The sequence below is a fragment of the Delphinus delphis genome, chromosome 1 (assembly GCF_949987515.2).
Source record: "Delphinus delphis chromosome 1, mDelDel1.2, whole genome shotgun sequence".
Taxonomy (NCBI): domain Eukaryota; kingdom Metazoa; phylum Chordata; class Mammalia; order Artiodactyla; family Delphinidae; genus Delphinus; species Delphinus delphis.
Genome location: NC_082683.1, coordinates 146,841,686 through 146,869,543, shown reverse-complemented (window position 1 = coordinate 146,869,543; position 27,858 = coordinate 146,841,686). Strand labels below are relative to the sequence as shown.

The window sequence follows — 27,858 nt, the reverse complement described above, 5'->3', positions numbered from 1 at the left end:
CCTGAGAGATAAGCCTGTTAGAACCTGTTAAGGAAGCTTACCAGAGGGCTTTTGGTGAATCCTAAGAGGGAACGTCTTGTTTGCTTAACATAAAATAGAGTGCAAAATCATCAAAGGTCTTATTTCATTACCACAGACTCAAAAGTAAACTACACTTTTTTGTTGTAAGTTTTCCTGTTGCTCTTTTAAAGATGCCACATGTCTGACACATAGGTTAGATCGCCTTATAACCTAAAGCTCCATGTGTTTAGTTTGCTGTCTTTCCATGTGGAACATTAGCAGTTCAAAGAAGAGGAAGAGCTTCTAGAATCATAGCTAGATTAGCTGTTTTAAACAAATTTGGTGCTAGATTTGGTTGAATAGATAGGATTGCATATTTGCAGAAAAGCTAGTGTTTATTTAGAAAAGTCTGAACTTGGTTCCACTGTGGGCCTGATAGTCGTGGGGTAGCAACAAGAACAATATAATTTTTGTTTTTAAAATCCCTATTTTCCTTTTAGTCAGAGAGTTTAGATACTTCAAGTTCTGAAAGTGAAGCAGAGAGTGAACCAGAACAAGTTTCTGGTTACAACAGACTACTTGCCACATTAAAGGATATTTCCAAGGAAGATGAGGAGGAGGAAGAGGAAGAAGACAGTGTTATAGATGAGACAGAAATGAATCTTGGAGATGGCGATAGTGACATCAGTGTGGAGGAAGAGACGGCAGTAGCGTCTACTGACGTGCAGAAGAGTAAGTGTCTTTGATGTGGGTTTATCATCTTTGCAGGGACCACAGACAGATTGCCCCAGGGGCATGGTGCCTTGTACTGTATGAGCTGGGTGAAAGCACATGGATTCAAAGCAGAGATTCTTAACATTGTTGGGCTCTGTGATATCGTCAAGAATCTGATGAAAACACAGGACCCTCTGGCCATAATAATGCAGAAATGACATTTTTGCTTATGATTTCCAGGATTTCATCAATCCTAGTTCAAATTCCCCTGATTGAGAGGAAAGGGAACATAATTCTGTTTTTGTAATGGTCTCAATTTATGAAAGATTATTGTTCCTCCGCTAGAGGAACCAAGTTTAATGGAAGATAGACATAAAATATACAAAACTTTTCAAGCATCAAATTTGAATGGAACCGATAAATATAAGGTGTTAAAGCGATGCAAAGTGGTCACATGCTGCCAGGGTAAATGAGGGGAGGCTTCAGAGAAGAGCTGGGATTGAAAGCTTCAAGGAACTCTGTCTCACTCAGACATCTAGGTGACTATTTTTTTATTATTATTATTTATTTATTTATTTTTGGCTGCATTGGGTCTTTGTTGCAGTGTGCCGGCTTCTTACTGTGGTGGCTTCTCTTGTTGTGGAGCATGGGCTCTAGGCACGTGGGCTTCATTAGTTGTGGCACGCGGGCTCAGTAGTTATGGCTCGTGGGCTCTAGAGTGCAGGCTCTGTAGTTGTGGCGCACGGGCTTAGTTGCTCCGCAGCATGTGGGATCTTCCCAGACTAGGGCTCAAACCCACGTCCCCTGCATTGGCAGGCGAATTCTTAACCACTGTGCCACCAGGGAAGTCCCCATAGGTGACTTTTTAATTTAACTTTAAAATCATCTTTATTGAGGTATGAATTACATTCAACAAGGTGTACCCTTTTTAAGTATGTAATTTGATAAGTTTTGACAAATGTGTATATCTATATTGTCACCACCAAAGTCAAGATACAGAACACTTCCAATACCTACAAAAGGTTCCTTCTTGTCCTTTTACAGTCAGTTTCCCAGGCCTGACATCAGGCAACCACTGACATCTTTCTTTCTGTATGTATTAGTGTTTCCTATTCTAGAAATTCATATGAATGGAAGCATACAATAAGTACCCTTTTGCGTGTGGCTTCTTTGGCTCCTCATGTTGTGACTCATCCGCGTAGTTCATGTTAGTAATTCATTTCTTTTATTACTGGAATAGTAGTCCATTGTCTGAATATATCTGGGTAACTTTTTATATCCTATTATCTTAATGCCTATTTGCCTTACTGTATTTTTTTCTATACTTTAAGGTGTCACACACCATTCTTAGTATTTTAATTTATCACTTGTACTGGGATAAAAAACTCGTTGCCTCAGACTTAGGGGTTTTTTTGTTTAATTTTGTTGGTTTTCCAGTTTTCTTTCATGTTTTGGGTTTTTAAAAATGAAAAGTTTGTTTTTTTTAATTATAAAAGTAATATATATTTACTGTAAAATTTAAGAGGGTAATATAGTTAACGTATATCTCCTCCACCCTGAGATGAACACCTTTAACATTTTATAGAACCTTCCAGACTACATTTTTATGGATATGAGTGAATACAAGTATCTACATATATTTGTGTGTATGTGCATAATGGTCTCGTACATTTCTGTAACTTACTTTTTTCTTTAATAATATAACGTGTGTAACTGTGGGTTCACATTAGCTTAATCACATAGTATTCCATTGTAAATAATATGTGGTAATTTAATTAGTACCCCATCGATAGAAATGACAAAATCATTTTTTTTCTAGTTATTTGTTATATCAACGCTGATTTGAACATCTTTACATGTACCGGGTCAGTAGTCAAGCTCAATTTTGAAACTTATGTCTTCTACCTGAATTTGCTTAAAAGTAAATGATAGCCTAAGGAATTCGATTTCATTTGTCAACAGAAGTGTAATTATATTTATGAGTAGTAAATAATTTCACAAAATGTTTTATCAAAACTGCAGATGCGGCCTTACCTGCTGACCCTAAGGGAAAAGATGGGCACGGGCCACCTGGCACATTAGAGGAATCCCCAGAGGAGTTTACAGATGCAAAACATGAGTCACTCTTCAGCCTAGAAACCAACTTTCTCGAAGAGGAAAGAGAAGGCAACTGTTCTCTGAAAGCATTACAAGGTCACAGCACAGCTCGTGATGTTTGAATTCAGCTGGTGCTTAGTATGGGTGGTTGTGGTCTAATACCTGTTAAATCTCCTGTTATTGGAATGAGCAGTAATAGAAACAGACAGTTTAGCAGCTAGATGTAGAGCTGGAAAGAAATGCTTCTCCAAGATCTTTTGTGTTTTTCAGGGTTAGGCAGTGTTGGGAGTGGGCGCGGCTGTTCAGGAGAACAAACAGTTGAAGAATGATAGCAGGGAAGGCCAGTTCCCCAAAGCTCACATCCACAGCTGGAGTCAGGGGAAGACTTCTGATTTTTTTCCCCAAGCAGGGAAGGGAGAGAAAGAGGAGAAAAGTACTTTGCAATTTTCTCTCTATCCTTCACTTGCTCTTCCTCATTGGAGCAGTAATTTTCCAGATTTGTGAGACCCGGCAGTGGCTAATCTGATTGGTCCTTATTACCAGGAAGCACCTCAGAAGCCAGAAAGCTCCACCCTGTCTCCCCAGTCTCTCTCTTTATTTTTGGCTGCATTGGGTCTTTGTGGCAGTGGGCGGGCTTCTCGCTGTGGTGGCTTCTCTTGTTGTGGAGCACAGGCTGTAGGCACGTGGGCTTCAGCAGTTGTGACACGCGGGCTCAGCAGTTGTGACACACAGGCTCAGTAGTTGTGGCTCGCAGGCTCTAGAGCGCAGGCTCTGTAGTTGTGGCTCATGGGCTTAGTTGCTCCGCAGCATGTGGGATCTTCCCAGACTAGGGCTCGAACCCGTGTCCCCTGCATTGGCAGGCGGATTCTTAACCACTGTGCCACTGGGGAAGTCCCCATAGGTGACTTTTTAATTTAACTTTAAAATCAACTTTAATGAGGTATGAATTACATTCAACAAGGTGTACCCTTTTTAAGTATGTAATTCGATAAGTTTTGACAGATGTGTATATCTATATTGTCACCGCCAAAGTCAAGATACAGAACACTCTGGGCCATGCCTCTGTTCCCATGACTGTCACTTAGACAAGCCTCTGGTAGGCTGAGACAGGGCTCTGCTGTCTCTCAGATCCCTGTGTCTTAGCCTGTGCCTGGGTGGGCGAGTCAGGTTGGTCTCATTCTGTGTCCTGACTGCCTTTTTTTTGGTCCCAGTGCCATTCTTCAACCAGCTGTGCCATTGAAGTTGAAATTTTAATCCTCCTTTGGTTCTGTTAGCTATTCTAGACAAGAGGAAGAAGTAGCAGGTAGAATTTGGGCACAAACTGCATTCTGAAATCAAAAAAACTTAAAAAAAAAAAAACCTGGAGGAAACACTAGGAAGCTTGACTATCCTGAAGTTTCTCTGGTTGTTTGGTCTGTACTGATATATTATTACCTAGAATTCTTATTTCCTATTGTTCACCTTTATCTTAGGTCTTAATGTAAGGTGCACTGCATTTGAAGTTTTACTACCTGGGTCCTTGAATGGGTCATTTAACTTTGCTTCTTACATGAGTGGGACTGGAAGAGAAGATTGGGTGGCCAGCGCAGAGCACTGATACCCTGAGCAATGACCCTACCATTTTGATCATTTGTTCACCTCAGTTGAGTGTTGAGCATTTATATTTGTCTTCCAGTGCAGGTTAAATCAGACATGGAATCTGCCCTCAGGGATCTTGCAGTCTAGTTAGGTGAGGTAGGACATGCACATATATGTGTTGGTGTGGATAACTGAGGGCAGGGTGGGGCACTTGAGAGAAAGTGATGACTGTCTGTAGGGGACCAGAGATGGCTTCTTTGGAGCCAGAACTGTGCCTGACACAGTAGGCTCCTGGGAAATAGCTATTTATTGTGATAGCTATAGGGGGTATAGCTATCACAATAGGGGGTAACATTCAACTGATACTATTTGGATATATAGAAATGTGGTGAACCAGAGAATAGAATTTTCAGTTAAAGGAAGGAAAGCCACAGTGGCAGAAGAATTTGAGAGCCATGTAATTCAAAAATTACATTAGAGAGGTAAGTTAGAGGTGTATGTTGAATTTCAGACCGAGACGTTTCTTCAGAGGTTTTTGAGCTGGGGAATAATGTGATTAAAGAAATGCTTTAGGGAGATGAACCTGTCAGAAACTTTTAAGCTCTGGACTGGGATAAATGATGGGGAAAGTTGATGGGGAAAAAGATGAGTTAACATCATGAAAACAGGATGTCATTCACAGGGGAAGACTGGAAAATCCCTGTCATTTGCTTTAAGTGTTCTAATATTCTTTATTTCTGAATTAGATCCATTTGCACAACACGTAAACAAAGAACTGAAAGAAAAAGAAATCCAGGCTGTTGCCACAAATCCCAAAACTACCCACCAACTAAAAGTAAGCATTGTTTCATCATCACAGTCACAAATGGAGAAAAGCAATGGTCTTGGGTTTTAGTGGTCTCCCTGAATGTATGATACACACCTGTGGCAGATGGCTTGATAGGAAGCAAGACAGAGGAAGACTGGAAGAGCCCAGTAAGGCACAGACATAGCTAACAAAGGCACTGGGAAGCTGGAAGGTGGGGACCAATGAGATAAGAACGCTTTGGAGACAGGTACACCAGGGTTTAGACCAACGTCTGCAACAGGCTATCTCATGACCTAAGGCAAGTTAATCTACCTTTTTAATCTCCACTGTTCTCATCTGTTAGAGGGGGACAGTAATGCCTGCATCAAAATAAAGTAATTTATTTTACTGGAAAATACGTACAAAGTGTTCAGTCAAACAGTAGCTACTGCTGTTCATTTGTTTGAAATATCTGAGATAAGTTCACACCTAAATTATTCAGTATGGAGCAGTTTTTGCTTCTTTTTTCGGTGATATTTTTTTCACCACTGATGCTATTCATAAGAATTGGTCATCCTTGTTTCCTTGTTTCATTGAAATTTTTATTGAGATAATAATTATAGATGCAGTTGTAAGAAATAATGCAAAGGTATCCCGTGTGCCCTTTGCCCAGTTTCCCCCAGTGGTAGCATCTTACAAAACTGTAGTACAATATCACAAGTAGGAAATTTCCACTGATACAATCTACCTGTCTTATTCAGATTTCCTCACTTTTGCTCCTGCTCCTTTGTGTTATTTAGTTCTGTACTGTTTTATCACGTGTAGGTTGCCCTGGCCACCACCACAGTCAACATACAGAGCATTTCCAGCACCAAAGATCCCTCCTCTTCGCTGGTGCCATTTTATAATCACACCCACCTCCCTTCCCCCATTCCTAACCCTTGGTAACCACTAATCTGTTCTCCATTTGTATAATTTTGTTATTTCAAAAGCGTTATACAAATAAAATCATACAGGTTGGCTTTTTTCACGCAGCATAATTCCCAGGAGATTCACCCAGTTGTTGGCATATATCAATAGTTAATTCTTTTTTATTGCAGAGGTCATCCTTTCTTTATTGCTAAGATCAGCAGTTTTGTTACAGTGCAAAAATTCCCAGACTGTTATTCCACAAAATATTATTCTTTACGATTCTAATATATGTCTCCCCCCAAAAAAAAAATCCAAAACAACAACAAAAACCTTGTTCCATGTCCAAGTAAATTTGGAAAACTCTGGGTCAAACGAAGTGGAACAGAGTCCTTGTTACAGGACTCAGCAGAACCTTTAGTGTCTGATCTGCATGTGACTCTCCCTGAGGGGGATTAGGTTTTGTGGTGTTTACCGAAGTTATTTGACCGTCGGGCCCCCTTTTCTTTTGTCTAGAGTAAATTTTGACTTCCTACAGTGTGGTCCACAGGACAGTTTGTGACCCACTGATCTAGTGAAGAGCTCACAAGGTTTCTAAAGTCAGAAACCTTGGGCTCTAACCCTTAGCTCTGTTCTCCCCTGTTTGTCTGAATCCTGTAACCTCTGAATCTCAGCATTTCCTAAACTGCAAGAAGAGCATTATAGTGTTTACCTTGTAAGGTTGTTGTGAGGATAAAGTGAGAGGATCTGTAAGTTGTGAAAGGCCTTGGTAAATTATAAAGCACTATATGAATGTAAGGTACTATAATTCATTTCTAACTTAGTTCTTGATCATTCCTCCCACAGTGGCCCATCCTGGGCCAGCTTGTCTTTTCATCCAGGTTTCAACAGTTGGAAACCTTTAAACCCCCAAAGGACATTGACTTAAAGTCACTTCATCTCCAGAAGCCTCTGGAATCCACCTGGATCAAGACCAACAGCCGGTTCCTCTCTGGCCCCCCAAATTCAAGTAGCCCCTTCACACCCCTCCAGAAAGAGCTCTTCTTAATTATGAATTCTTACCGGGACCTATTCTACCCAGAAAGGACTGCCCTGAAGAATGGGGAAGAGATCCGCCACGTGTACTGCCTGCATGTGATAAATCACGTCCTCAAAGCCAATGCCCAGGTGCTTGCCAACAACAGCAGATGCCGAAGCCAGAAACTTGGGGTGGGTGATGATGATGACTTCAGGGACCAAGGGCTAACGAGGCCCAAGGTGAGTGGCAGCAGCAGAACTTTGCCCTCAAGGAGGCTGTAAGGCACTAACATATAGGTCCTGGCACTTAGCAGGTTCTCAGATGTTTTAATGATTGGAATAATGAATGAGTCCAAGAATGAGCGTATTAGATGGGCCAGGTAATGTCAGAGAAGTGCTGCAGACAGCTCAGTGGACTGTCTCTAACAGCAGATCTAACTGGAAACTGGAGCAGGAGGTACCTCCATGATAATTCTCTCCTTAAAGATAAACCCTGTTCCTACCTAAGTAACACTCCACTATAAATCTCTTCTTTGTGATTGTGAGAGCTGGATGGGACCTTAAGGAGCCTTTTATTCAATCCCTACTTATTACACCTGTGGACAGAGACCAAGGACTCTCTTCACTAAGCCACATAAATATGTAAACCTTGGAAAACAAAATCCCTATTTTTGCATTGTATCATTATTGCTGCTTAAAGTGATGATTACATTTATGTGGGCTCATAAGCCTAAGCTCCAGTGGATTGGGGGCTTACGTCTTTTAATTCTGTCTACATTTTTCATGATGTCCTGGAGCTAGATTCTGTGCCGCCCATACCCCCTTACCCCTTAGCCTCTGTGTCTATATTGAAGAAGCCTCATCTTCTTAGATTCTTCTCATTGAGCTTAATAGGATTTTAGGATTTTAATACTGATATGGCACTTAGAGGTTTCTTAGTCCAACCCTCTTGTTTAATAGTTGGGGAAACCAAAGCCTAGACACTTACTTAGTGTGACAGCCGGGACAGTAACTTGGCCCTCTTCAAAACTGATCCATCATCCCTGCACTGTACCAAACTGAATCACTACACCCATCTGGCTGTGCTGGTTGCCCTTCTGGGAAACTACCTCAGAATCTTGAACATCAGGATAATAAGATTATCTGTTTCCATTTAGAACCGCAAAATAGAGTATGAGGTAGATTACCCATGAATCACATTCAGAATTTGGTGAATTGCCTGATCTGACTGGGGTTATATCCATTGATTGTATTGTTTACACAAGGGTAGTTAGAAGTTAATCATTTGTTAAGCTTCTTCTGATTTTTTTCCTCAACAGTTAAAATTAAGCACTTTTCGAAATGTTTGGAAAACTGAATCCTATATTTCCCATTGAAATATGATCTTATTTCAGAAATCCTTTATCATCATTTCTGAAAAATGTACTAGGAAATGTACTAGAAAAGTAATGATGTTTTAGTCCTTTCCTTACTAGCTTTATTCTCTACTTAATACATCTAATTCATTTGTTCAGCATATTCCTTGGGTCTTACGGATCAAAATACTGAACTAAGTTCTGTGGGGGACAGAAATGAGTAACATTTCTTGTCCTGAAAGAGCTTTGTGTGTTTATGCCCTTGGGTTTTTGCTAATGGACACCTCTGTTAAAGGCATTGACTTAATCTCAAAAAATATTTCTACATTCTGCTTAAGAATTGCCCCCCCCCCCCCCCCCCGCAAGGAGCCATGAGATTGAAGTCCATAGGACATGGTGCTGTGGGTCGGAAAGATGCTCAGCCTTCAGTACTGAGCCAGGTCCTGTGTAAAGAGGGTGACACGGATGTGGTCCTTGGCCAGCGGCTGCGGAACAGAGGGCTCCTTAGGTCCTCAGCAGGCTCACCTCGAGCTGTCCTTCCTTCCCCTTGCCCGTCCAAGGCTGCCCATCACTCCCTCCACAGGTGCTGATAGTGGTGCCATTCCGGGAAGCTGCTTTGCGGGTGGTACAGCTCTTCATCAGTCTTCTTGAGGGCGACAGCAAGAAGAAAATAACTGTAAGCAACAAAAAGAGGTTTAATGGAGAGTATGGCTCAGATCCCGAGGAGAGACCACCCAACCTGAAGAGGCCTGAGGATTATGAAGCTGTATTTGTCGGCAACATCGATGACCACTTCAGGACTGGTAATTCCTCCCTGTCAAAACTGAGACCCTGAGGGACCTGAGGTGTGAGGTGCACATAGCTGGAAGCTAGAAGCCTGGAATTAGGCATTCTTTCAGAGGGTCACTGACTCAGCCTCCTAGCAGAACCAGGATGCATTTGAGACGACTCGTCTGCCAGGGGAGAGTCTTGCGTTGGCTAATGGGGTACATACTTGGCTAATGGGTTGGAGTGTCTGTGAAGGCATGTATGAAAGGCACATGCATGTTTATAACAAATGTCTCAGCATGCCTATAGCTGGTAGCTCACGGTCAATGCTACAGGGGTTCTTGGGGGAGTTGGAGGTGATAGGGCTGGGTGGGTCAGTCTGGGGAAGATGAATAAACTAGAGCATCTGTACATAATGGACTTACCTCCTGCCTGCCATGTGGAGTGCCCACACCTGAATTATCTCCACTCTGGACTTACTGACTCCCACCCAGCTTTGCACATTTTTGCTTGTCTGTCATTCAGCTCCCATGTACTTGGCTGGTTGTACATTGAAAAAGTTCCTGGAAAATATTTTTAGTCACGTATGCCTATTTACCAATTATTAAGCATCTACTATGTGCCAGGCACTGTTAAGAAGCTGGAGATACGGGATTCAAAGTTACTGTTAAACAAGTCCAGCCTTAAGACAAATCAGACAGTATGGGATGAGATGTGTTATGGTTAGAGGATAGTGGGTGTTCTATTTAAAGTAGTTAAAGCAAATATCCTTACTCAAAATGGGCACAGGACCGTTAGGGAAGGCCTTCTGTTGGAGGTACCATCCATACTAAGTTGAAACCTGAGTAGGATTTAGCCAGGTACAAAGTGGGGTGATGAGAGTGGAAGAAAAAGTTTCAGACAGGAAACTGCATGTGTGGAGGCATCAGGGCGAATAAACCAAATAGACCTAAGATTCAGAGGCTGTAGCATGGCTGGAGTGTGCAGTGCAAGGGGATGAGAGCTTATGGTTAGTTTTGAACATATGCAGGTGGCCAACAAGCAGCTGATAGATCAGTCTTTTGTTTAATTGATATATAATTGACGTATTAGTTTCAGGTGTACAACATAGTGATTCAATGTCTATACCTTACAAACTTATCACAACAATAAGTATAGTTACCATTTGTCACCATACAAAGTTAATGCAATATTATTGACTATATTCCCCATGGCATACATTGGATCCCTGTGACCTGTTCACTTTATAACTGGAAGTTTTATACCTCCTGATCTCCCCCGTCCATTTTGCCCACCCTCCAACCCCGCCCTCCCTTCTGGCAACCACCAGTCTGTTCTCTGTATCTATCACTCTGGTTTTTTGTTTGTTTTGTTTTTTAGATTCCACATCTAAGTGAAATCACATGCTATTGATATTTGTCTTTGTCTGACTTATTTCACTTACTGTGATACCCTCAAGGTCTATCCTTGTTGTCACAGATGGCAAGATTTCATTCATTTATGGCTGAGTAATATTCCATTGTGCGTGCGTGTGTGTGTGTGTGTGTGTGTGTGTGTGTGTGTGGATGTATCCACATCTTTATCCATTCATCATCTGTGGACATCATCATCTGTGGACACTTACGCTGCTTCCATATTCCATATCTTGGCTATTATAAATGTTGCAGTGAATGTAGGAGTGCATGTATCTTTTTGAATTAGTGTTTTTTTTTCTTTGGATAAACACCCAGAAGTTGAATTGCTCAATTGTATGGTGGTTCTATTTTTAATTTTTGAAGAACATCCATAGTGTTTTCCATAGTGGCTGCATCAATTTACATTTCCACTAACAATGCACAAGGGTTCCCTTTTCTCCACATCTTTGCCAGCATTTGTTATTTCTTGTCTTTTTGATAAGACCTATTCTGAGAGGTTTGAGGTGATATCTCATTGTATTTTTTTTCTCTCTATGCTTTGGTTAATAGCAACTTACAATACATGGTGGCTGTAAGAATTTATAACTCCAAAATCACAGCCTATCATTTTATATTATTTCATTTTGATCACAGCACTTACTAGGCACCTGATACATTCTTCTTCTTCTTCTTCTTCTTTTTTTTAATTGGAGTAGGTATGGTTGATTTACAGTGTTGTGCTAATTTCTGCTGTATGGCAGTGACTCAGTTATACACATATATACATCCTTTTTTATATTCTTTTGCATTATGGCATATCCCAGGAGATTGGATATAGTTCCCTGTGCTATACAGTAGGACCTTGTTGTTTACCCATTCTAAATGTAATAGTTTGCATCAACTAACCCCAGACTCTCAGTCCATCTCTCTCTCCCCACCCCTGACCTTGGCAACCACAGGTCTGTGAGTCTGTTTCTATTTTGTAGATAGGTTCATTTGTGCCATATTTTAGATTTCATATATAAGTGATATCATATGGTATTTGTCTTTCTCTTTCTGACTGACTCCTCTTAGTATGATAATCTGTAGTTGCATCCATGTTGCTGCCAAATGGCATTATTTGGTTCTTTTTTATGGCTGAGTAGTATTCCATTGTATATATGTATCACATCTTTATCCATTCATCTGTCAATGGACATTTAGGTTGTTTCCATGTCTTGGCTATTGTGAATAGTGCTGCTATGAACATAGGAGTGCATGTATCTTTTTGAATTATAGTTTTGTCCAGATATATGCCCAGGAGTGAGATTGCTGGATCATATGGTAATTATATTTTTAGTTTTCCGAGGAACCTCCATACTGTTTTCCATAGTGACTGCACCAACTTACATTCCCACCAACAGTGTAGGAGGGTTCCCTTCTCTACACACCCTCTCCAGCATTTGTTATTTGTAGACATTTTAATGATGGCCATTTTGACCAGTGTGAGATGGTACCTCATTGTAGTTTTGATTTCTCAGTGTGATTTTGATTTGCATTTCCCTGATGATTAGTGATGTTGAACATCTCTACATTTGACTGTTGGCTATCAGTACGACTTCTTTGGAAAAATGTCTATTCAGGTCCCCTGCTATTTTTTAATTGGATTGTTTGGGTTTTTTTTTTTTTTTTTTTGCAGTACGCGGGCCTCTCAATGTTGTGGCCTCTCCCATTGCGGAGCACAGGCTCCGGACGTGCAGGCTCAGCAGCCATGGCTCATGGGCCTAGCTGCTCTGCAGCATGTGGGATCTTCCTGGACTGGGGCACGAACCCGTGTCCCCTGCATTGGCAGGCAGACTCTCAACCACTGCGCCACCAGGGAAGCCCTTTAATCCATTTTGAGTTGATTTTTGTAGATGGTGTAAGCTAGTGGTCCAGTTTCATTCTTTTGCATGTAGCTGTCTAGTTTTCCCATCACCATTTGTTGATGAGACTGTCTTTTCCACATTGTATATTCTTGCCTCCTTTGTCATAGATTAATTGACCATATAAATATGGATTTATTTCTGGGCTCTCTATTCTGTTCTGTTGAACTGTGTCTGTTTTTGTGCTATTACCATACAATTTTGATTACTGTAGACTTGTAGTGTAGTTTAAAATCAGGTAGTGTTATACCTTCAGCTTTGTTCTTCTTTCTCATAATCAGTTTGGCTATTCAGGGTCCTTTGCAGCTCTCTACAAATTTTAGAATTATTCTAGTTTTATGAAAAATGTCATGGGTATTTTGATAAGGATTGCATTAAATCTGTAGATTTCTTTGGGTAGTATGGACATTTTTTTTTGAATTTTATTTATTTTTTTATACAGCAGGTTCTTATTGTCCATTTAATACATATTAGTATATACATGTCAGTCCCAATCTCCCAATTCATCACACCCCCACCCCCACCACCACTTTCCCCCCTTGGTGTCCAGTATGGACATTTTAACAGTACTAAATCTTCCAATCTATGAGCATGGTGTATTTTTGCATGTTTGTGTCATCTTTAATTTCTTTCATCAATACCTTGTAGTTTTCCAAGTATAAGTTTTTTACCTTCTTGGTTAGATTTTTTTCTAGGTATTTTATTCTTTTTGATGCTATTGTAAATGGATCGTTTTCTTAATTTCTCTTTCTAATAGTTCATTATTAATGTATATAAATGCAACAGATTTTTGTTAATTCTGTATCCTGCAACATTACTAAATTTATTTATTAGTTCTGACAGTTTTTTGGTGGAGTCTTTAGGGTTTTCTCCATAAAGTATCATGTCATCTGAAAATAGTCAGTTTTACTTCCTCCTTTCCAATTTGGGTATCTTTTATTTCTTTTTCTTGCCTAGTTGCTGTGGCTAGGATTTCTAATACTATGTTGAATAAAAGTGGCAGAAGTGTGCATCCTTGTCTTGTTCCTGATTTTAGGGGAAATGCTTTCAGCTTTTCACCACTGAATATGATGTTAGCTGTGGATTTATCGTATATGCCTTTGTTATGTTGAGATACATTCCCTCTGTACCCACTTTGTCAACCCATCCTTGCATCCCTGGAATAAATTCTACTTGATTATAGTGTATGGTCCTTTTAATGTATTGTTGGATTCAGTTTGCTAATAATTTGTCAAGGATTTTTGCATCTATGTTTATCAGGCATAGTAGCCTGTACATTTCTTTTTTTGTGGTGTTTCTGTCTGGTTTCAGTATCAGGGTTATGCTGGCCTCATAAAATGAGTTTGGAAGTGTTTCTGCCTCTTCAGTTTTTTGGAATATGTTTGAGAAGGATAGGTATTAAATCTTTAAATATTTCGTAGAATTTACCAGTGAAGCTCTCTGGTCCTGGTCTTTTGTTTTGGGGGAGTTTTTTGATTACTGATTCAATCACATTACTAGTAATTGATCTATTCACATTTTCTGTTTCTTCATGATTCAGTTTTAGAAGATTGTGTGTTTCTAGGAATTTATGTATTTCTTGTAGGTTATCTGACTTGGTGTATAATTGTTCATAGTGGTCTCTTATGATACTTTGTATTTCTGTAGTGTCAGTTATAACTTCTCTTTCATTTCTTATTTTATTTGGGCCCCTTCTCTTTTTTTCTTATTGAGTCTGGCTAAAGGTTTGTTAATTTTGTTTATCTTTTCACAGAACCAGCTCTTAGTTTCACTGATTTTTTTTTTTTTTTTGTCTCCGTTTCATTTATTCAGTATTTCTCATCTGGCTTTTATTATTTCCTTCCTTCTTTGTTGGAAGTTTTTTTTTCCTTTCAGCATATTTGAACATATCATGCCATCTCCTTCTGGACCACAAAGTTTCTGATGAAATATCAACTGATATTCTTATGGGGATTCCCTTATCTGTAATTAGTTGTTTTTCTCTTGCTGCTTAAGATTCCCTCTTTACCTTTGACTTTTGACATTTTAATTATAATGTGTCTTGATGTGAATCTCCTTGGGTTCATTTTGTTTGGGACTCTTGGTGCTTGCTGGACCTGAATGTCTGTTTCCTTCACCAGGTTAGGGACATTTTTAGCCATGATTTCTTCAGATAAGTTTTCTGCCCCTTTCTTTCTCTCTGTCCTCCTTCTGGGACCCCTAGAATGTGGATGTTAGTACCCCTTTCTCTCTCTTCTTCTGTGACCCCTTAACACCGATGATAGTACACTTGATGTTGTCCCACAGTTCCCTTAAACTGTCCTCATATTTTTAAAATATTTTTTCTCTTTGCTGTTCTGTTGGGGTGATTTCTACTACCTTGTCTGCCAGGTCACTGATCTGTTCTTTTCTACCATCTAGTCTGCTGTTGATTCCCTCTAGTGTATTTTTCAGTTCAATTACTATAATCTTCAGCTGTGTGAGTTCTGTTCAGAACTTTCTTATATTTTCTATCTCTTTCTTGAGTTTCTCACCGTGTTCGTTCATTCATCTCCCAAGTTTGATGAGCAACTTTATGACAATGACTTTGAATTCTTTATCATTAAATATTTTTTCTGGGGTTTTATCTTGTTCCTTCATTTGGAACATGTTCCTCTGCTTCCTCACTTTGCTTGACTTTCTGTGTTTGTTTCTATGTATTATGCAAAACAGTTATTGCCCCCTGTCTTGAAGGAGTGGCCCTGTGTGGGAGATGAACTATGTTTTTAACTTTTTCCTAGTTCTTGGTTGTCTTATAAATTCTCTCTCTGTTTGTTTCACTCCCATGGAGTCTAGAAATGCAGTCCCACCCCCATCTGCCTGAGCCTGGTGCTCAAGGAGTGTCCCCTGTGTGGGCTGCATGCGTTTGTTGCCTCAGGTCGTGTCCTGCAAGTGGCATGAGATGGGGTAGGCATGGCTGCTGGTTGGCCATGTTTGTCAGTGCTGCACACAAGTAGTGCAGGGAAGTGGGGTAGGGGGTACTCACCCACCACCACTGTTAGCAACTTAGAGTGAGAGTGCAAAAAACGGCACCCACCCGTGCCATCACGGTAGAGGGAACTTGTAAAAGTAGCATCTGCCAGCATTCTGTCCCCAGAGAGAGTCCTAGCCAGCTTCTGCCCCTCTGGTAGGTGCTTTAAGATTAGCAAGTGAATCTCCTTCACGTATGATCTGGGTCTCTACAAACTGCTACTTGTTGCTTAGGAGAGAGATGTGGGCAGGAAATATAAATTTTTGTGATGATAATGTCAAAGCCATAATTAGTGAATGTATTTATCCAAAGCTTTATGTAGAGTGAAAGAGAACTTGTGGGTGAATCCAGGGATTTGTAGAAGAGCTCTTTGAATATGGAAAAATAGATAAGGACCAGGTCAGTAATAGGAGAAGTAAGTGTTAAAGTCGTGGAAACCACCGGTAAGGAAAAGAACATTTCAAGGAGGGTGTGCTTATGCGTTCGTGACAAGAAACACTAAAGTGCCATTGAATTGGGAACTGAGAGCTGTTGGTGACCTTAGCAAGAGTCATTTCAGTGGTGTCCTGAGACTCAGAGGCAGATTGCAGTGCATTAAGGAGTGAGTGGGAGATTTTAAAGTAGAGACAATTTTCTGGAAGGTTTGCCAGTGAAGGAAAAGAAGAGGGTGGGAGCTAGAAGGGACCGTAGATGCAAAGGAGGGATGATGATGATGATTTTAATAATTAAAGCAGTTTGAGCACAATTATATGCAAAGGGGAAGATGTGGAAGGTACAAGGGGAGGCTGCAGTTTGAGAGGGTGGAAGCTAATGGCTTGGTGGTGACTCATGAACTGATGTGTGCTTGGCTGTTTTGTGTATAGGAGTGGCAATACTGCAGAGAAGCATCCGACTTTATGCCCCCTTCTATTCGTCAGACATCCTCATTGCCTCTCCTCTGGGCTTGAGGACCATCATTGGTGGAGAAGGAGAGAAGAAGAGAGATTTTGACTTTCTGTCTTCTATTGAGCTTCTCATCATTGATCAAGCTGACATTTACCTGATGCAGAACTGGGAGCATGTCTTGGTAATGCTGGTCATTAACATTTACAGACAAGAAGCTCAGTGGTTTGAGTCTGAAATGGTTATTAAAGTCCAGATTAAAACTCAGCTTGGAAATGGAAATATTCCACATTTTCCAATTTGAAAATGGGAAATGTTGTCCCCTCTTCTACCCACAAGTTGGTCAGTAAAGTATCCAGAAAGATAAAAATTCTTGTCAACATTTTCAAATCTCCAGAAAAGATTTCTTCCCCTTAAAAGTTGCTTCTAGTAATAGACCAGTTTAGTGTGGTTGGTTGGTTGGTTGGTTGAAATTCCTCCTCACCAGGAATGTTTTTATCTAAAATAGTTCCTCCTATTTATGCTCGTTCTCTTTTGTTTGGTCTTCTCTTCAGTGGAGATGGGAAAACATTGCTCATGGTTTCTTAATTTGTGATGCTTTGCAGAGAAATGTAAGATGTTTTTGTCCCCCTACTATAATTTGTGCTGTAATTTTTTTTCTCCCTCTCAACATACCCTGCAATGTTTTGGGGTTTAGGGTTGTGCTTTGGAACAATCCTCATCACAGAACTATAGGTTTATTTTTCTAAGGCATGTGAGAACTTACCTTTTCTGCAACCCCAGGACTTGGAGTAAGTTTGGGACAAATAAAGGGGAGTACTTATTTATAAAATAGGGAATAATCTTATAGTACTTGTGACCCTTCAATATACATTACAAGGTAAAAATAGGATTAAAATAGAAAAGGCATGTCGATGGTTGAGTCATCTTTATTTTGAGCAAAAGGCACATGTAGTCACTCAGGGAATTTTCTAACATTGTTGGGAACCAAGTCATGGAAGGACAGCAGCTCTGTTTTCCATGTCATTTCCCTTCTTGTCCAAATCTGGAACTGAGTTGCTTATAGAGTGACCAGAGTGGCATTTCAGAATTTCCTTTAAAAGAAATATTCTGTATAGGTAGCATCTTGATCCTTTTTGAAAGATCCACGAGGTGGCCAATTTGAGCTTTTCTTCTTGTTCACTTGACTATGGGCAAGTCACTCAGCCATCTGAGCCTGTTTTCTTGTAATTTGGGAGATGATAGTATGTACTTCATGGGGTTAAATAAGATGATGGGCTTATAGAAAGGTTAGCAATGCCCAACAGGTAAGTGTTCAATAAGTATTAATGGAGTATTATTTCTGCTCAAAGCATTTGATGAACCACATGAACCTACTGCCCTTGGACTCACATGGGGTGGACTTTTCTCGAGTGCGCATGTGGAGCCTCAATAATTGGTCCAAGTACTATCGTCAGACGCTGCTGTTTGGGGCCCTGCAGGATGCCCAGATCAACTCTGTATTCAACAAGTACTGCGTCAATGTGCAAGGCCAGGTGGGTTCTCTCCTTCTTTCTCTGAATTTGCATGAAGTATTGTGTATTGTTTGGGTCATGAGGCAGAAGGAGAGGGTAGCATTTGGTCAACAGTGGGGATAGCTCACTTCCTAATGTTCTCACTGACTCCTGGCAGGTGGCTGTGAGGAACGTCCCGATGACAGGCTGCATCAGTCATGTCCTGGTGCAGCTCCCACATGTCTTCCAGAGGATGGAAGCTGAAAACCTAGCTTCAGTGATTGATGCCAGGTACCCTCCCCTGTCCCATTGGACCCCTGGGGGTCACAGAGAGGGATTTTACTTGGGCATTCAAATTTAGAATTGTATTCCATGTTGGCTTTATTAGTTAACCATTTACAAAATGAAATGAGATAGTTGAATCCAGTCATGCCATTGACAGAGGAAGACACTGAAGGCCAGAGAAGTAGTGTCTTGGCCTAGTTCCGATAGTGGCAGGGTTAGTAAATCAGGGGTACTTTCCCCTAGACTGTGGCATTTTAAAATTACATTAATTTTTTAACGCCGCATGTCAACAACTTAATTCTAAGCCCTTCAGGGCAAGAACTGTTTTTCTAATTCTCTGTGTAATTTTCCCCTGTCTTCTCATTGTGTTTAGTCAGGGGACCCATGGTAGCAGAATGGTGCTTAACACATGGTAGGTGTTCAGTAATTATTTGTTGACTGACTGATTGACACCTGAATGAATGAATGATACAGTTATATACTTCCTAGAATAATTCTCTGGGATATACCAGCATCACATCTATTCTTCATGATGAATAGTGTTAGCACTTGCTTTTTTTTTTTTTTTTTTTTTTTTTTTTTTAGCACTTGCTTTTTAATGTGCTTAACAAGTTTTATCCTTACATAATCTCTTTGCAATGAGGTAGGCCAAGTTGGCCTCTTAGGGGAGGTAGAAGGAGATTGTGACTTGCCCAGGGTCATGCAGTTGGCAGTGGCACTATGGCTCACCTCTAGACCACTGACTTTGCCCTTTGCCTTTCCAAATCAGGTTTAACTTTTTCGTCAACAAGATTTTGCCTCAATATCGTGATGCAGTCATGTCTCACACGCTTATCTATGTCCCCTCCTACTTTGACTTTGTGCGTCTCCGAAATTACTTCAAGAAGGAGGACCTGAACTTCACTCATATCTGCGAGTACACCCAGAAGTCTGGTGTCTCCAGGGCCAGACACTTCTTCCTTCAAGGAGAGAAGCAGTTCCTGCTCCTCACAGAGCGCTTCCATTTCTACAAAAGGTGAAGTAGGGCCAGGTTTCAAGTGTCCTCTCTGGAGGGCCTGCTTCCAAGTGCATGGTGGGCTTTGCTGTGTTATAAAGTCCTCCCTTGCTTCACCTCCTGCAGACAAGCCAGAGTCTGGGGGGCTGGACAGACTTTTCTTGATTGGTTGGTTGGTTTTCTTCCAAAATGGGCATTGTTGGAAAAGGTGGTAGAAACGAATGAGTGACTACAGCATAACCTGTATATAGATCTGGAGTGGGTCCATACTTAGGGTACCTCCTGTAGCTGTGAGTATACCCCTCAAGAAAGACATTACAGAGTTGAGCAGCTCTCAGCTGAATACAGGAAAGGGAGGAACCTGTCACAGAAGCACAGATGAAACATTGGGGACTGTGTGGTCTGTGGAGATGGAAGTTGAGTAGAGTGTCAGTGTTCAGAAAGTTCTCATTTGTCCTGAGGCAGTGCACACACAACTTCTGCACCAAGGAGAACCAGGACTAAGGGGCTCCTTGAAGTTTATGAGAAGCAAAAGGTGAGGGGCTTAGAGTTGAATATTTAAGGGCTTCAGGGTTTGCTTAGCTTCCCCACCATGTGACTTTGAAAAAATAAGTTGTATTGACCTTTTTTTTTCTTTTTCTTTTTTTTAATTCTAATTAGAGTGTTAGTAATATTGAGCCTTCTGTTACTATTTGGATTAGTTGCAGCCCTTTGTGCCCCCAGAGTTTGGTTATTTTATTGTTTTGCTAATTCTCTCTGCTGCCAAATGTAAAAGCCCCTTTTAAGCTCTTACCTAGAGAGACTGGAAATTGCATCCTATAACCTTTTCTTTCCTGATTCACAATAATGTCCAGTGAGTTTAAGTTCTGACTTTCCTGTTTTATTAATTCTCAATTATAAGCTAATGAGGGGCACGTTTCCTCAGAGAATCCCTAACATCTAAGCGTGAATCTTCTAGGCTTTGGAACATATTAGATGATGCACCTTGGCATTGCATTGCCTTTTAGTTTATGCCGATATTAGGATGGTGTTCCTCCGAAACGTTCTCCTTACCAGGATGGGGAGGGAGGGATCCAGCAGCCTGCTGGCGTGACATGACTTCTTTGGGTATTCTGCTGCCTAGATGATCTGCTAGTGGAGAGTTGAGGAGTGACTACCTTTGTGTTTGCTGGGCTTCATTCTTGGCTACCCAGGCAAGGCTGTTTGGCCCAAGAGTGTTAACGAATGCCTTCTTGCTGGCATCATTATTTGCTTTGTTCCAGTGAGTTGTTGTTTTCATTCATGTTGGAAATGGTATTTTGGGGGAGTTTGCACTCAGCAGGTCTAAAGAGCCCTTAATTTTCCAAAAGCTTGATACATCAAAGCAAGTCCTTTAAATGAAGTGGATGGATTGGGAAACTTCCCAGCGTGATTGTCTGTAGCAAGTGTGAACTAAGCTGGGATGAGGACTGCTCTCAAGTAGCAGCTTTTCAAGGAGAGGGCATGATGTCAAAGGAGCCCTTCCTCTTAAGTAGGCAGGACAGTCTCCTGTCTTACACTGTTCATTTATTGACCAAGCTGTTTTGTCCCCAAAGTCACTATAAAGACAAACCGAACACATGCCATTAGCTTTATACCCTGGACCAGGTTAGTGGACGTTTAAGTTGAATGGAGATAATCTACAACTGCCAATTATCTCAAAGTTCCTAGCTATAGATTTTTTTGCTTGAGAGGTCACCAAGGTGATGATGGGTATTTTGATCTGCAGTGTCTTTGTGATTTGATTTTTTTCATTTTACCTTGGGAAAAGTAGATGTATTTTAAACTTTAGTATCCAGCTTTAAAATTCTGTATTTATATTCTCTATGGAAGTAGGCAGTGTTAGACATATTGCAGTTCGTTTGTGAGCTAGCAAAAAACTTTCAGCCTGAGGATTTGTTTTCTTTGGGGAGATGAAACCAGTAGATTCTTAGGATGGGATGGGCATTTGGTCATGATGGCCCTCCTGAGGGGAGGACAGTTCACAGTTCTTTCTCTGAGCATTATCAGTGGGTTAGCACAGGAAGGAGGATTCTTAAGCAGGGGGCAATCAGAAACTCTGGAGGTAGGATTTCTGGAGGTGGGAAACGCTAGTGGGGTGTTTCTGAGTGTTCCCTGCCTCAGGGAGAACCCCAGTTGTAGAAGTAACAGACCTAGTCTTTATAGACTGTATGCAGGAGCCAGCCTTGCAAGTCAGTTGTGGGTGCCTCATTTATCTTTAACAGTTGTCAGGTAACATAGACATCTGGAATGTCCTTAGTTTTAGGTCCTGTCACAGTGTTATGCCATATTTGTAGGGGTCACTGAAGACCCAAAGCACATACAGGAGAGGAGGAAGGCAGGGGAAGAGGTGCAGAAGATCATGGGAATTGGTACTAACTGCCCCTCTGAAGGGGTTCTGGTCACGTTCTCTTATTTCCAGGAGATGCCTAGTCTCTACTGTGGACAAATTGGTACTGAGAGAGATTTTCTTGGTTTTTAAATATAATACCTATTGGAATTGGTTTTGTTGTTTCATTTTGCTTTAAAAATACTCTCATTATAAGAGTATTACACAATTATTGTAGAGAACCTAGAAAATCTAGGTTAAAAAAATGGGATCACCAGGCTTCCCTGGTGGCGCAGTGGTTGAGAGTCTGCCTGCCGATGCAGGGGACACGGGTTCGTGCCCCAGTCCGGGAAGATCCCACATGCCGCAGAGCGGCTGGGCCCGTGAGCCATGGCCGCTGAGCCTGCGCGTCCGGAGCCTGTGCTCCACAACGGGAGAGGCCACAACAGTGAGAGGCCCGCGTACCACAAAAAAAAAAAAAAAAAAAAAAAAAAAAAGGGGATCACTTATAATCTTACTGATATAAATACCCATTTTGGTGTATTTCTTTCCTGTCTTTTTAATGTAAAAAACATGTGCACGTGCACAGACACAGGCATTTTAAAAAGGATACCAAAATTGGGATCACAGTGGACACATTTGGATTTTTTTTCTTTTATCTTGAATATTTTATGTGCTTATTGAAAAAAAGCTTAAACAAGTTAGCATTTTGGTATATATTTGTATGTTATGGATGTATTTTTAAGTTTATATATATAGTTCTACTATATGTTGCCCCCACTCCAACTTTTTATTTGGGAAGATTTCATTTCAAAGACATTGTAAGACTCTCCCAGTGAACATCTCTAACTCCTTCCACTTAGACTCCACCAGCTGTTAGCATTTTGCCACATTCTCATGCACCCACATTCTCTGTCTCTCCTTCTCTCTTTCCACTCACATCTCGTATTTTTTCTTCCTGAACCATTTGAGAGTAAATTACGGGAGGCTTCATGACACTTATTAACTCCTAAATCTTTCAGCCTGTAGAGCCTAAAAACAACATTCTTTTATCTAACCACAACACCATTAACATACCACTTGACATTACTGCAGTAATATCATCTAATATTTAGTCTGTATGCAAATTTTCCTAGTTGTTCCCAAAATGACTATTACAGCTGTTTCTCACCACCACCACCCCCAATCCAGGATTTAGTTAAGAATCCTACATTGCATTTGCTTGACATGTTTCTTTAGTCTATTTTAGCAGTTCTCAAGCAGGAGCAGTTTTGCTCCCCAAGGGACATTTGGAAATATCTGGAGACATTTTTGGTTGGTACAGTTGGAGGGTTATTTTAGTGGTCTAGTGGTTCAAGCGAGTCAAGGCCTGAGTGCTGCTAGACGTCCTACAGTGCACAGGACAGCCCTTACAACAAAGAATTACCTGGCTTAAAATGGCAGAAGTGCCAGGGTTAAGAACCCCTGATCTAGAATAATTCTCTTCCTTTGTTCCTTGTTGTGATACTGATATTTTTTGAAGAGTCCAGTCCAGTTTCCTGTAGAATGTCCCACATCTGGATTTGGCTGTTTTCTTATTATTTAGATCAGTGTTCCCAAACTTTGCTACATATTAGAATCCCCTTGGGGAGCTTTTAAAAATCTGAATGCCGGGGCTTCCCTGGTGGCGCAGTGGTTGAGAGTCCGCCTGCCGTTGCAGGGGACATGGGTTCGTGCCCCGGTTTGGGAAGATCCCACATGCCGCGGAGCGGCTAGGCCCGTGAGCCATGGCCACTGAGCCTGCGCGTCCAGAGCCTGTGCTCCACAACAGGAGAGGCCACAACAGTGAGAGGCCCACGTACGGCAAAAAAAAAAAAAAAAAAAAAAAAAAAATCTGAATGCCCTGGTCATACCCCAGTATCAATTAAATCATGGTGTTTGGGGATGGGGACCAATTACAGGTATTTTTCAAAAACAAATAGGTGATTCAGTGAGCATCAGAGTTCAGGGACCAAAGATTTAAACATTATTTTAGTAAGAATTCTACGTAGAGGATATTGTGTTCTTCCCCCTGCATCTCCTCAAGAGGCCCAAGGTGTCAGTTTGTCCCATTTTTGGTGATACTAAATGTAATCATTTGGGCAAGGTAGGTCTGCTAAATCTTTACATTGTAAAGATACCTTTTCTGTGTAATTATAAGTAATCTTTAAGGTGTGTATAGCATCCTTTTTAATGGTTGCATAGTGTTACATTGTATGGGTATATAATTAAGCCAGTTTCCTTTTAATGGGCATATTGACTTGTTGTTTTCTGGTATTATATACAGTAATGCCAAGAGCATCCACATGCGTAGTTGATGGCATAGTTGCCTGGGCATTTCCTTAGGATAAATTTGGAAAGGAAAACTTACTTGTTCAAAAGCTGTACCCAGTTTAAAATTTGCTGTGTGTTGCCACTCCTGTCTTCTCCCCTCCCCGCTAAAATACACACTCACAATAATTTATACTCCATTAGCCTATTTCTGTAAAACCCTACTTTTTTCCAGTGACTTGATAGTCAAAATGATACCTCATGGTTTTAATGTCTTTTTCTTGCTTCTGTGTTTTTTGTAATTGTCAGTTGAATGTAGTGCCTGAGTAAGTAGTTGGCCTGGACACCTCTTCTGTCAGGCCACTAGTGTGGCAGGTGTGAATCTAGTTAGGATTTGGTTGTTACCATAGTTACCTTCTGTTTACCACAGACTGCCAGTTCCTCCAGCAGACAGTGGCCCACTGTGGGGCCCGGTGCTGGAGGGCCTTGTCTCAGTGTCCTGCTCCCCTCTCAGCTTTCACCATGCCCTGCACCCCTGTGCCGAGGGAGAGCCTCTCCCACGCTCGGGCCCCTCCCCCAGCAGCAGGCTGCTCCTGCTCGCTCCTCCCCTAAGGCTTGAAGTGGGGCAGGTGTTCTCCTGGTCCAGCTCAGATGCAGGCAGGTTCTGTCCATCCTGGGCTTTGGAGCTGGCGCTTTCTCAGGGCTCCTGCACCAGCCTCCACGGTGGCCAGCCTCTGCCTTGTTCTACGAGGGGTCTTGGTGGGAAAGAGTTCCCAGCTTCTCTGCGGTGGTGGCAAACATCTGCTTACATCAGTGCAGGATCTTGGGCTGAATAGGTTTCATACCCTTTCCCCAGGACAGACTGATCTTTTCACTGGATGTAAGTCCTGTGGTGGGGAGGAATGGGGTGAGGGGTTAATGCCCCTCCCTTAAGGCACACAGTTTTGCTGCTTCTGACTCCACCCTGGCAGTTGACCTTTGCCCCTCTCATTGGCTTCAGGCTTTAGCTTCATGTACAACATGGCTCTGGGAAGAGAGTGAGTTTTCATGTCTGCACCACCATCGGAGTGTCTCAGGTCTTCTGCCTTGTCTCCAGTCTCTCCAGGGCTCCCAGTGGAGACCTATGGAAAAGCCCTCATGACTGTGAAGTAAAGGAGTGTCCGGGAATCCCAGGGATTCTGAACTGCCATGCAAGCCCATAATTGCCCTTTAAGAACTGGTTAAAAGTGTAGCTTTTTTCTTCCTACCCAGTTTCTTAGCAACTGCCCTCTTCCCCACTGTGCTCTGCCAAAGGTGAAGTGGTTCATATGTCCTGTCTTTCTTCAGACAATCTTGTCACTCTTTGGAATTCAGTCAGTGATGGGCTGAAGCTGGCTCATACCAGCTCTTAAGGTATGGTTGCACATCTCTTCCCATTCCAAGTTCAGCAACATGACACTGGTAGCTTGAAATGGAGTATTTACACCACAGAAATTGGCAAATGCTTCAAATCAGCACCTATCCTCCCCCACTGAGAATCAGTTGTTAAACACACACCAGGGCACCGTTGAATCAGTTCACTTGGTTTCCCTGTGACATCAGCTGTCTAGGCTCAGGAAAAGGAACACTGTTGTAGATTATCTTTTTCTTGTTAGCATGGGAGCAGTATTCTCTTGAGTTTTCTACATACTAAGCAGAAATGGAACTCTGTGTTTGTTTGTTTTGATAACTACTGAGATAGAACTGTGTTTTTTCAACATCATTAGCCATTAAAATTCCTTTATGGAAAGAGGATGTGGAAAGATGAACCAAGTAATTGACTGCAGTTACATTTTGGGAGAGGAGGGTCTCCAGAGAGATCAGGATGAGCTAAGGGATAAAAAGACAAGGAAAACTTATCGTCCATGAATAAAATAAAATTCCCGAGGGAGTCTGACATCAGCCCTGTATGAGAGTCTAACAGGAAAAATCAGAACCTTGTCAACGTATAAAATCTTTGGTCATGGAGCCCAAGAGGGAATGATTGATCTCAACCTGAACCGTAAGGCGAGTCCCTAGGGTCTGCATGCCCCCCCCCTCCCCCGCCACCATGCAGCCCTGTGCAGCAGGGAAAGAAGCGAGGAAGCTGTTGAAATTAATTGCCTTCCCATAATGCCTAATGGGTCCTCGGGCAGGATTTTGTAAATGGGTGAACTTGGGACATCTGCCATGGAGTTAACATGTCTACAGAATGACAAGAAAAGACTAATGGGAGTGCATTTACAGTATATGCAGTTTATTTTATGTACTGGGTCTGGTCTGACCTCATCTCCATTATAGAACACTGTTTTGCCTGATTATAATAAGGATAGTTAAATTGGAAATGCCCGCTTTTCAAATTTTCTGCGGCAGATTTCTAATCCTTGTCTACTATTCTTCCCCACCCTACCTCAGTCTGCTCAGATTAGGCTCAAGAAGTGCAAATTCGTTTTATCATTATCTTAAGCCAAACATTAGGAATTCAAATACGCTGTCACAAAAAATGAGCCCCTCCGGCTCAAATTAGAGTAACTTTTGGTCTGTGTGTTATTTGTGCCATGGTCTTTCTCCTTGCGTGAAACAGCGAGAGTGACTGTGTCCCTGTAAAACTCTTCGGTGGCTTTTCCATAAAATTTCTCATGTAGACATAGCCTCTCTTTCTCCTTCTAACAGATACACAATAAAAGGCATCAGGAACCTGATTTTCTATGAACTGCCAACATATCCCCACTTCTACAGTGAAGTCTGTAACATGCTGCAAGCCACCACCAGAGGAGAGGAAGCTGCCTGGACCTGCACTGTCCTCTACTCCAAGTACGATGCCCAGAGGTTGGCTGCTGTGGTCGGGGTGGAGCGGGCTGCACAGATGCTGCAGTCCAAGAAGAACGTCCACCTCTTCATTACTGGAGAGAGATGAGAATTGGTTGGACAGGAAATGGTGTTTGGTGTGATATGTCATGCTTGGTTCTGTGTCGCTTGGACCTGATTCTGATCACTTACACCAAGAAGGGCTGCAACAAGGAAGGAGCACCAGGCAGGTTCTTATCAGATACTTCTTTCTTTTCAGATGATATATACCTGAAAAGTTCAGTGTAAACCAGATTTTGGTAAAACCCATCTTTCAGAGGTCAGGGGAGAGCTCATGGGACTCTGAGAAGTTGATAGAAGGAATCTTCTACTTGTGAATTTTTTTGTACGCCATAAATTCTTTTGTTGTGACTTCACCTCTAATTTATTACACTTGGTAAATTCTTTCAGATTTGCCTGTTTCTATTTGACACCTTCTTAAAGTGAGGCATGCATTTCTTTGCTTGTGAGAACTGGTTATGAGAAATTGGAATACTTCTTGCTGTTGAATATCATCTTAGTTTTGGATCACACAGGTTTTGCAAAACTGTTATTTTTCCCCAGCCAAACTTTTTTAAACCTTAAATATTCTATTTTAATTCGACCTAGAAGAGCACATTCGTTCACTGATCTTTTTTTAACTCCTAAATGTTTTGGTGAAAATATATACTTAAAAATCACATTATATAAAATAACATTAATTTCTACTTTATTTCAAGAAATAATTTTGTGAAATTCTTGATGTCGCAAATTCATCTTCAACATCACTGTCTTCATTGCTATAGTCATTTTTTAAGTCATATAACATGAAAAGGAAAAGAAGTTACAGTTTTAAAAACATTTTTAGGATGTTCCCTGGCGGTCCAGTGGTTTGGGCTCGGTGCTTTCACTGCCGAGACCCAGTTTCAGTTCCTGGTCAGGGAACAAAGATCCTGCAAGCTGCGCAGCGCGGCCAAAAAAAAAAAGAAAAAAAAAAATTTGAACTATTCTCAGACAGAAAAATTACAAATTCAGAACCTGAATCATCTGAAAATAAATTGCCAAGTTGCTGGGCCTGTCACTCCTAAAAATCACTCCTGAATTTAGTATGTATTTCATGTAAACAAGACATTTTTCTATGTAACCTCAAAACAACCGTCAAATCAGGAAATTGCCACTAATCCTTGGGCCCCATTCAGATTTTGCCAGATGTCCCAATAATAACCTTTATAG

The 27,858-nt window shown here is 41.3% G+C and overlaps 1 protein-coding gene across 3 annotated transcripts in view; it reads left to right on the top strand.

The window, feature by feature from the left end:
• The window catches only part of UTP25 (UTP25 small subunit processome component), a 28,634-nt gene extending 1,578 nt beyond the window's left edge, over nt 1–27,056 (top strand). The window contains exons 3-13 of one of the 3 annotated variants that reach the window (XM_059995255.1): nt 501–732; nt 2,737–2,907; nt 5,136–5,224; nt 6,932–7,342; nt 9,041–9,260; nt 16,376–16,578; nt 17,747–17,929; nt 18,066–18,178; nt 18,546–18,584; nt 18,942–19,187; nt 26,473–27,056. In XM_059995255.1, coding sequence (XP_059851238.1) covers nt 501–732; nt 2,737–2,907; nt 5,136–5,224; nt 6,932–7,342; nt 9,041–9,260; nt 16,376–16,578; nt 17,747–17,929; nt 18,066–18,178; nt 18,546–18,584; nt 18,942–19,187; nt 26,473–26,716 — 2,151 coding nt within the window. In that variant the 3' untranslated portion in view covers nt 26,717–27,056. The remainder of the gene's footprint in view (nt 1–500; nt 733–2,736; nt 2,908–5,135; nt 5,225–6,931; nt 7,343–9,040; nt 9,261–16,375; nt 16,579–17,746; nt 17,930–18,065; nt 18,179–18,545; nt 18,585–18,941; nt 19,188–26,472) is intronic. The other 2 variants (XM_059995265.1, XM_059995272.1) reach the window with 2 other exon arrangements.
• Nucleotides 27,057–27,858: the final 802 nt, after the last annotated feature.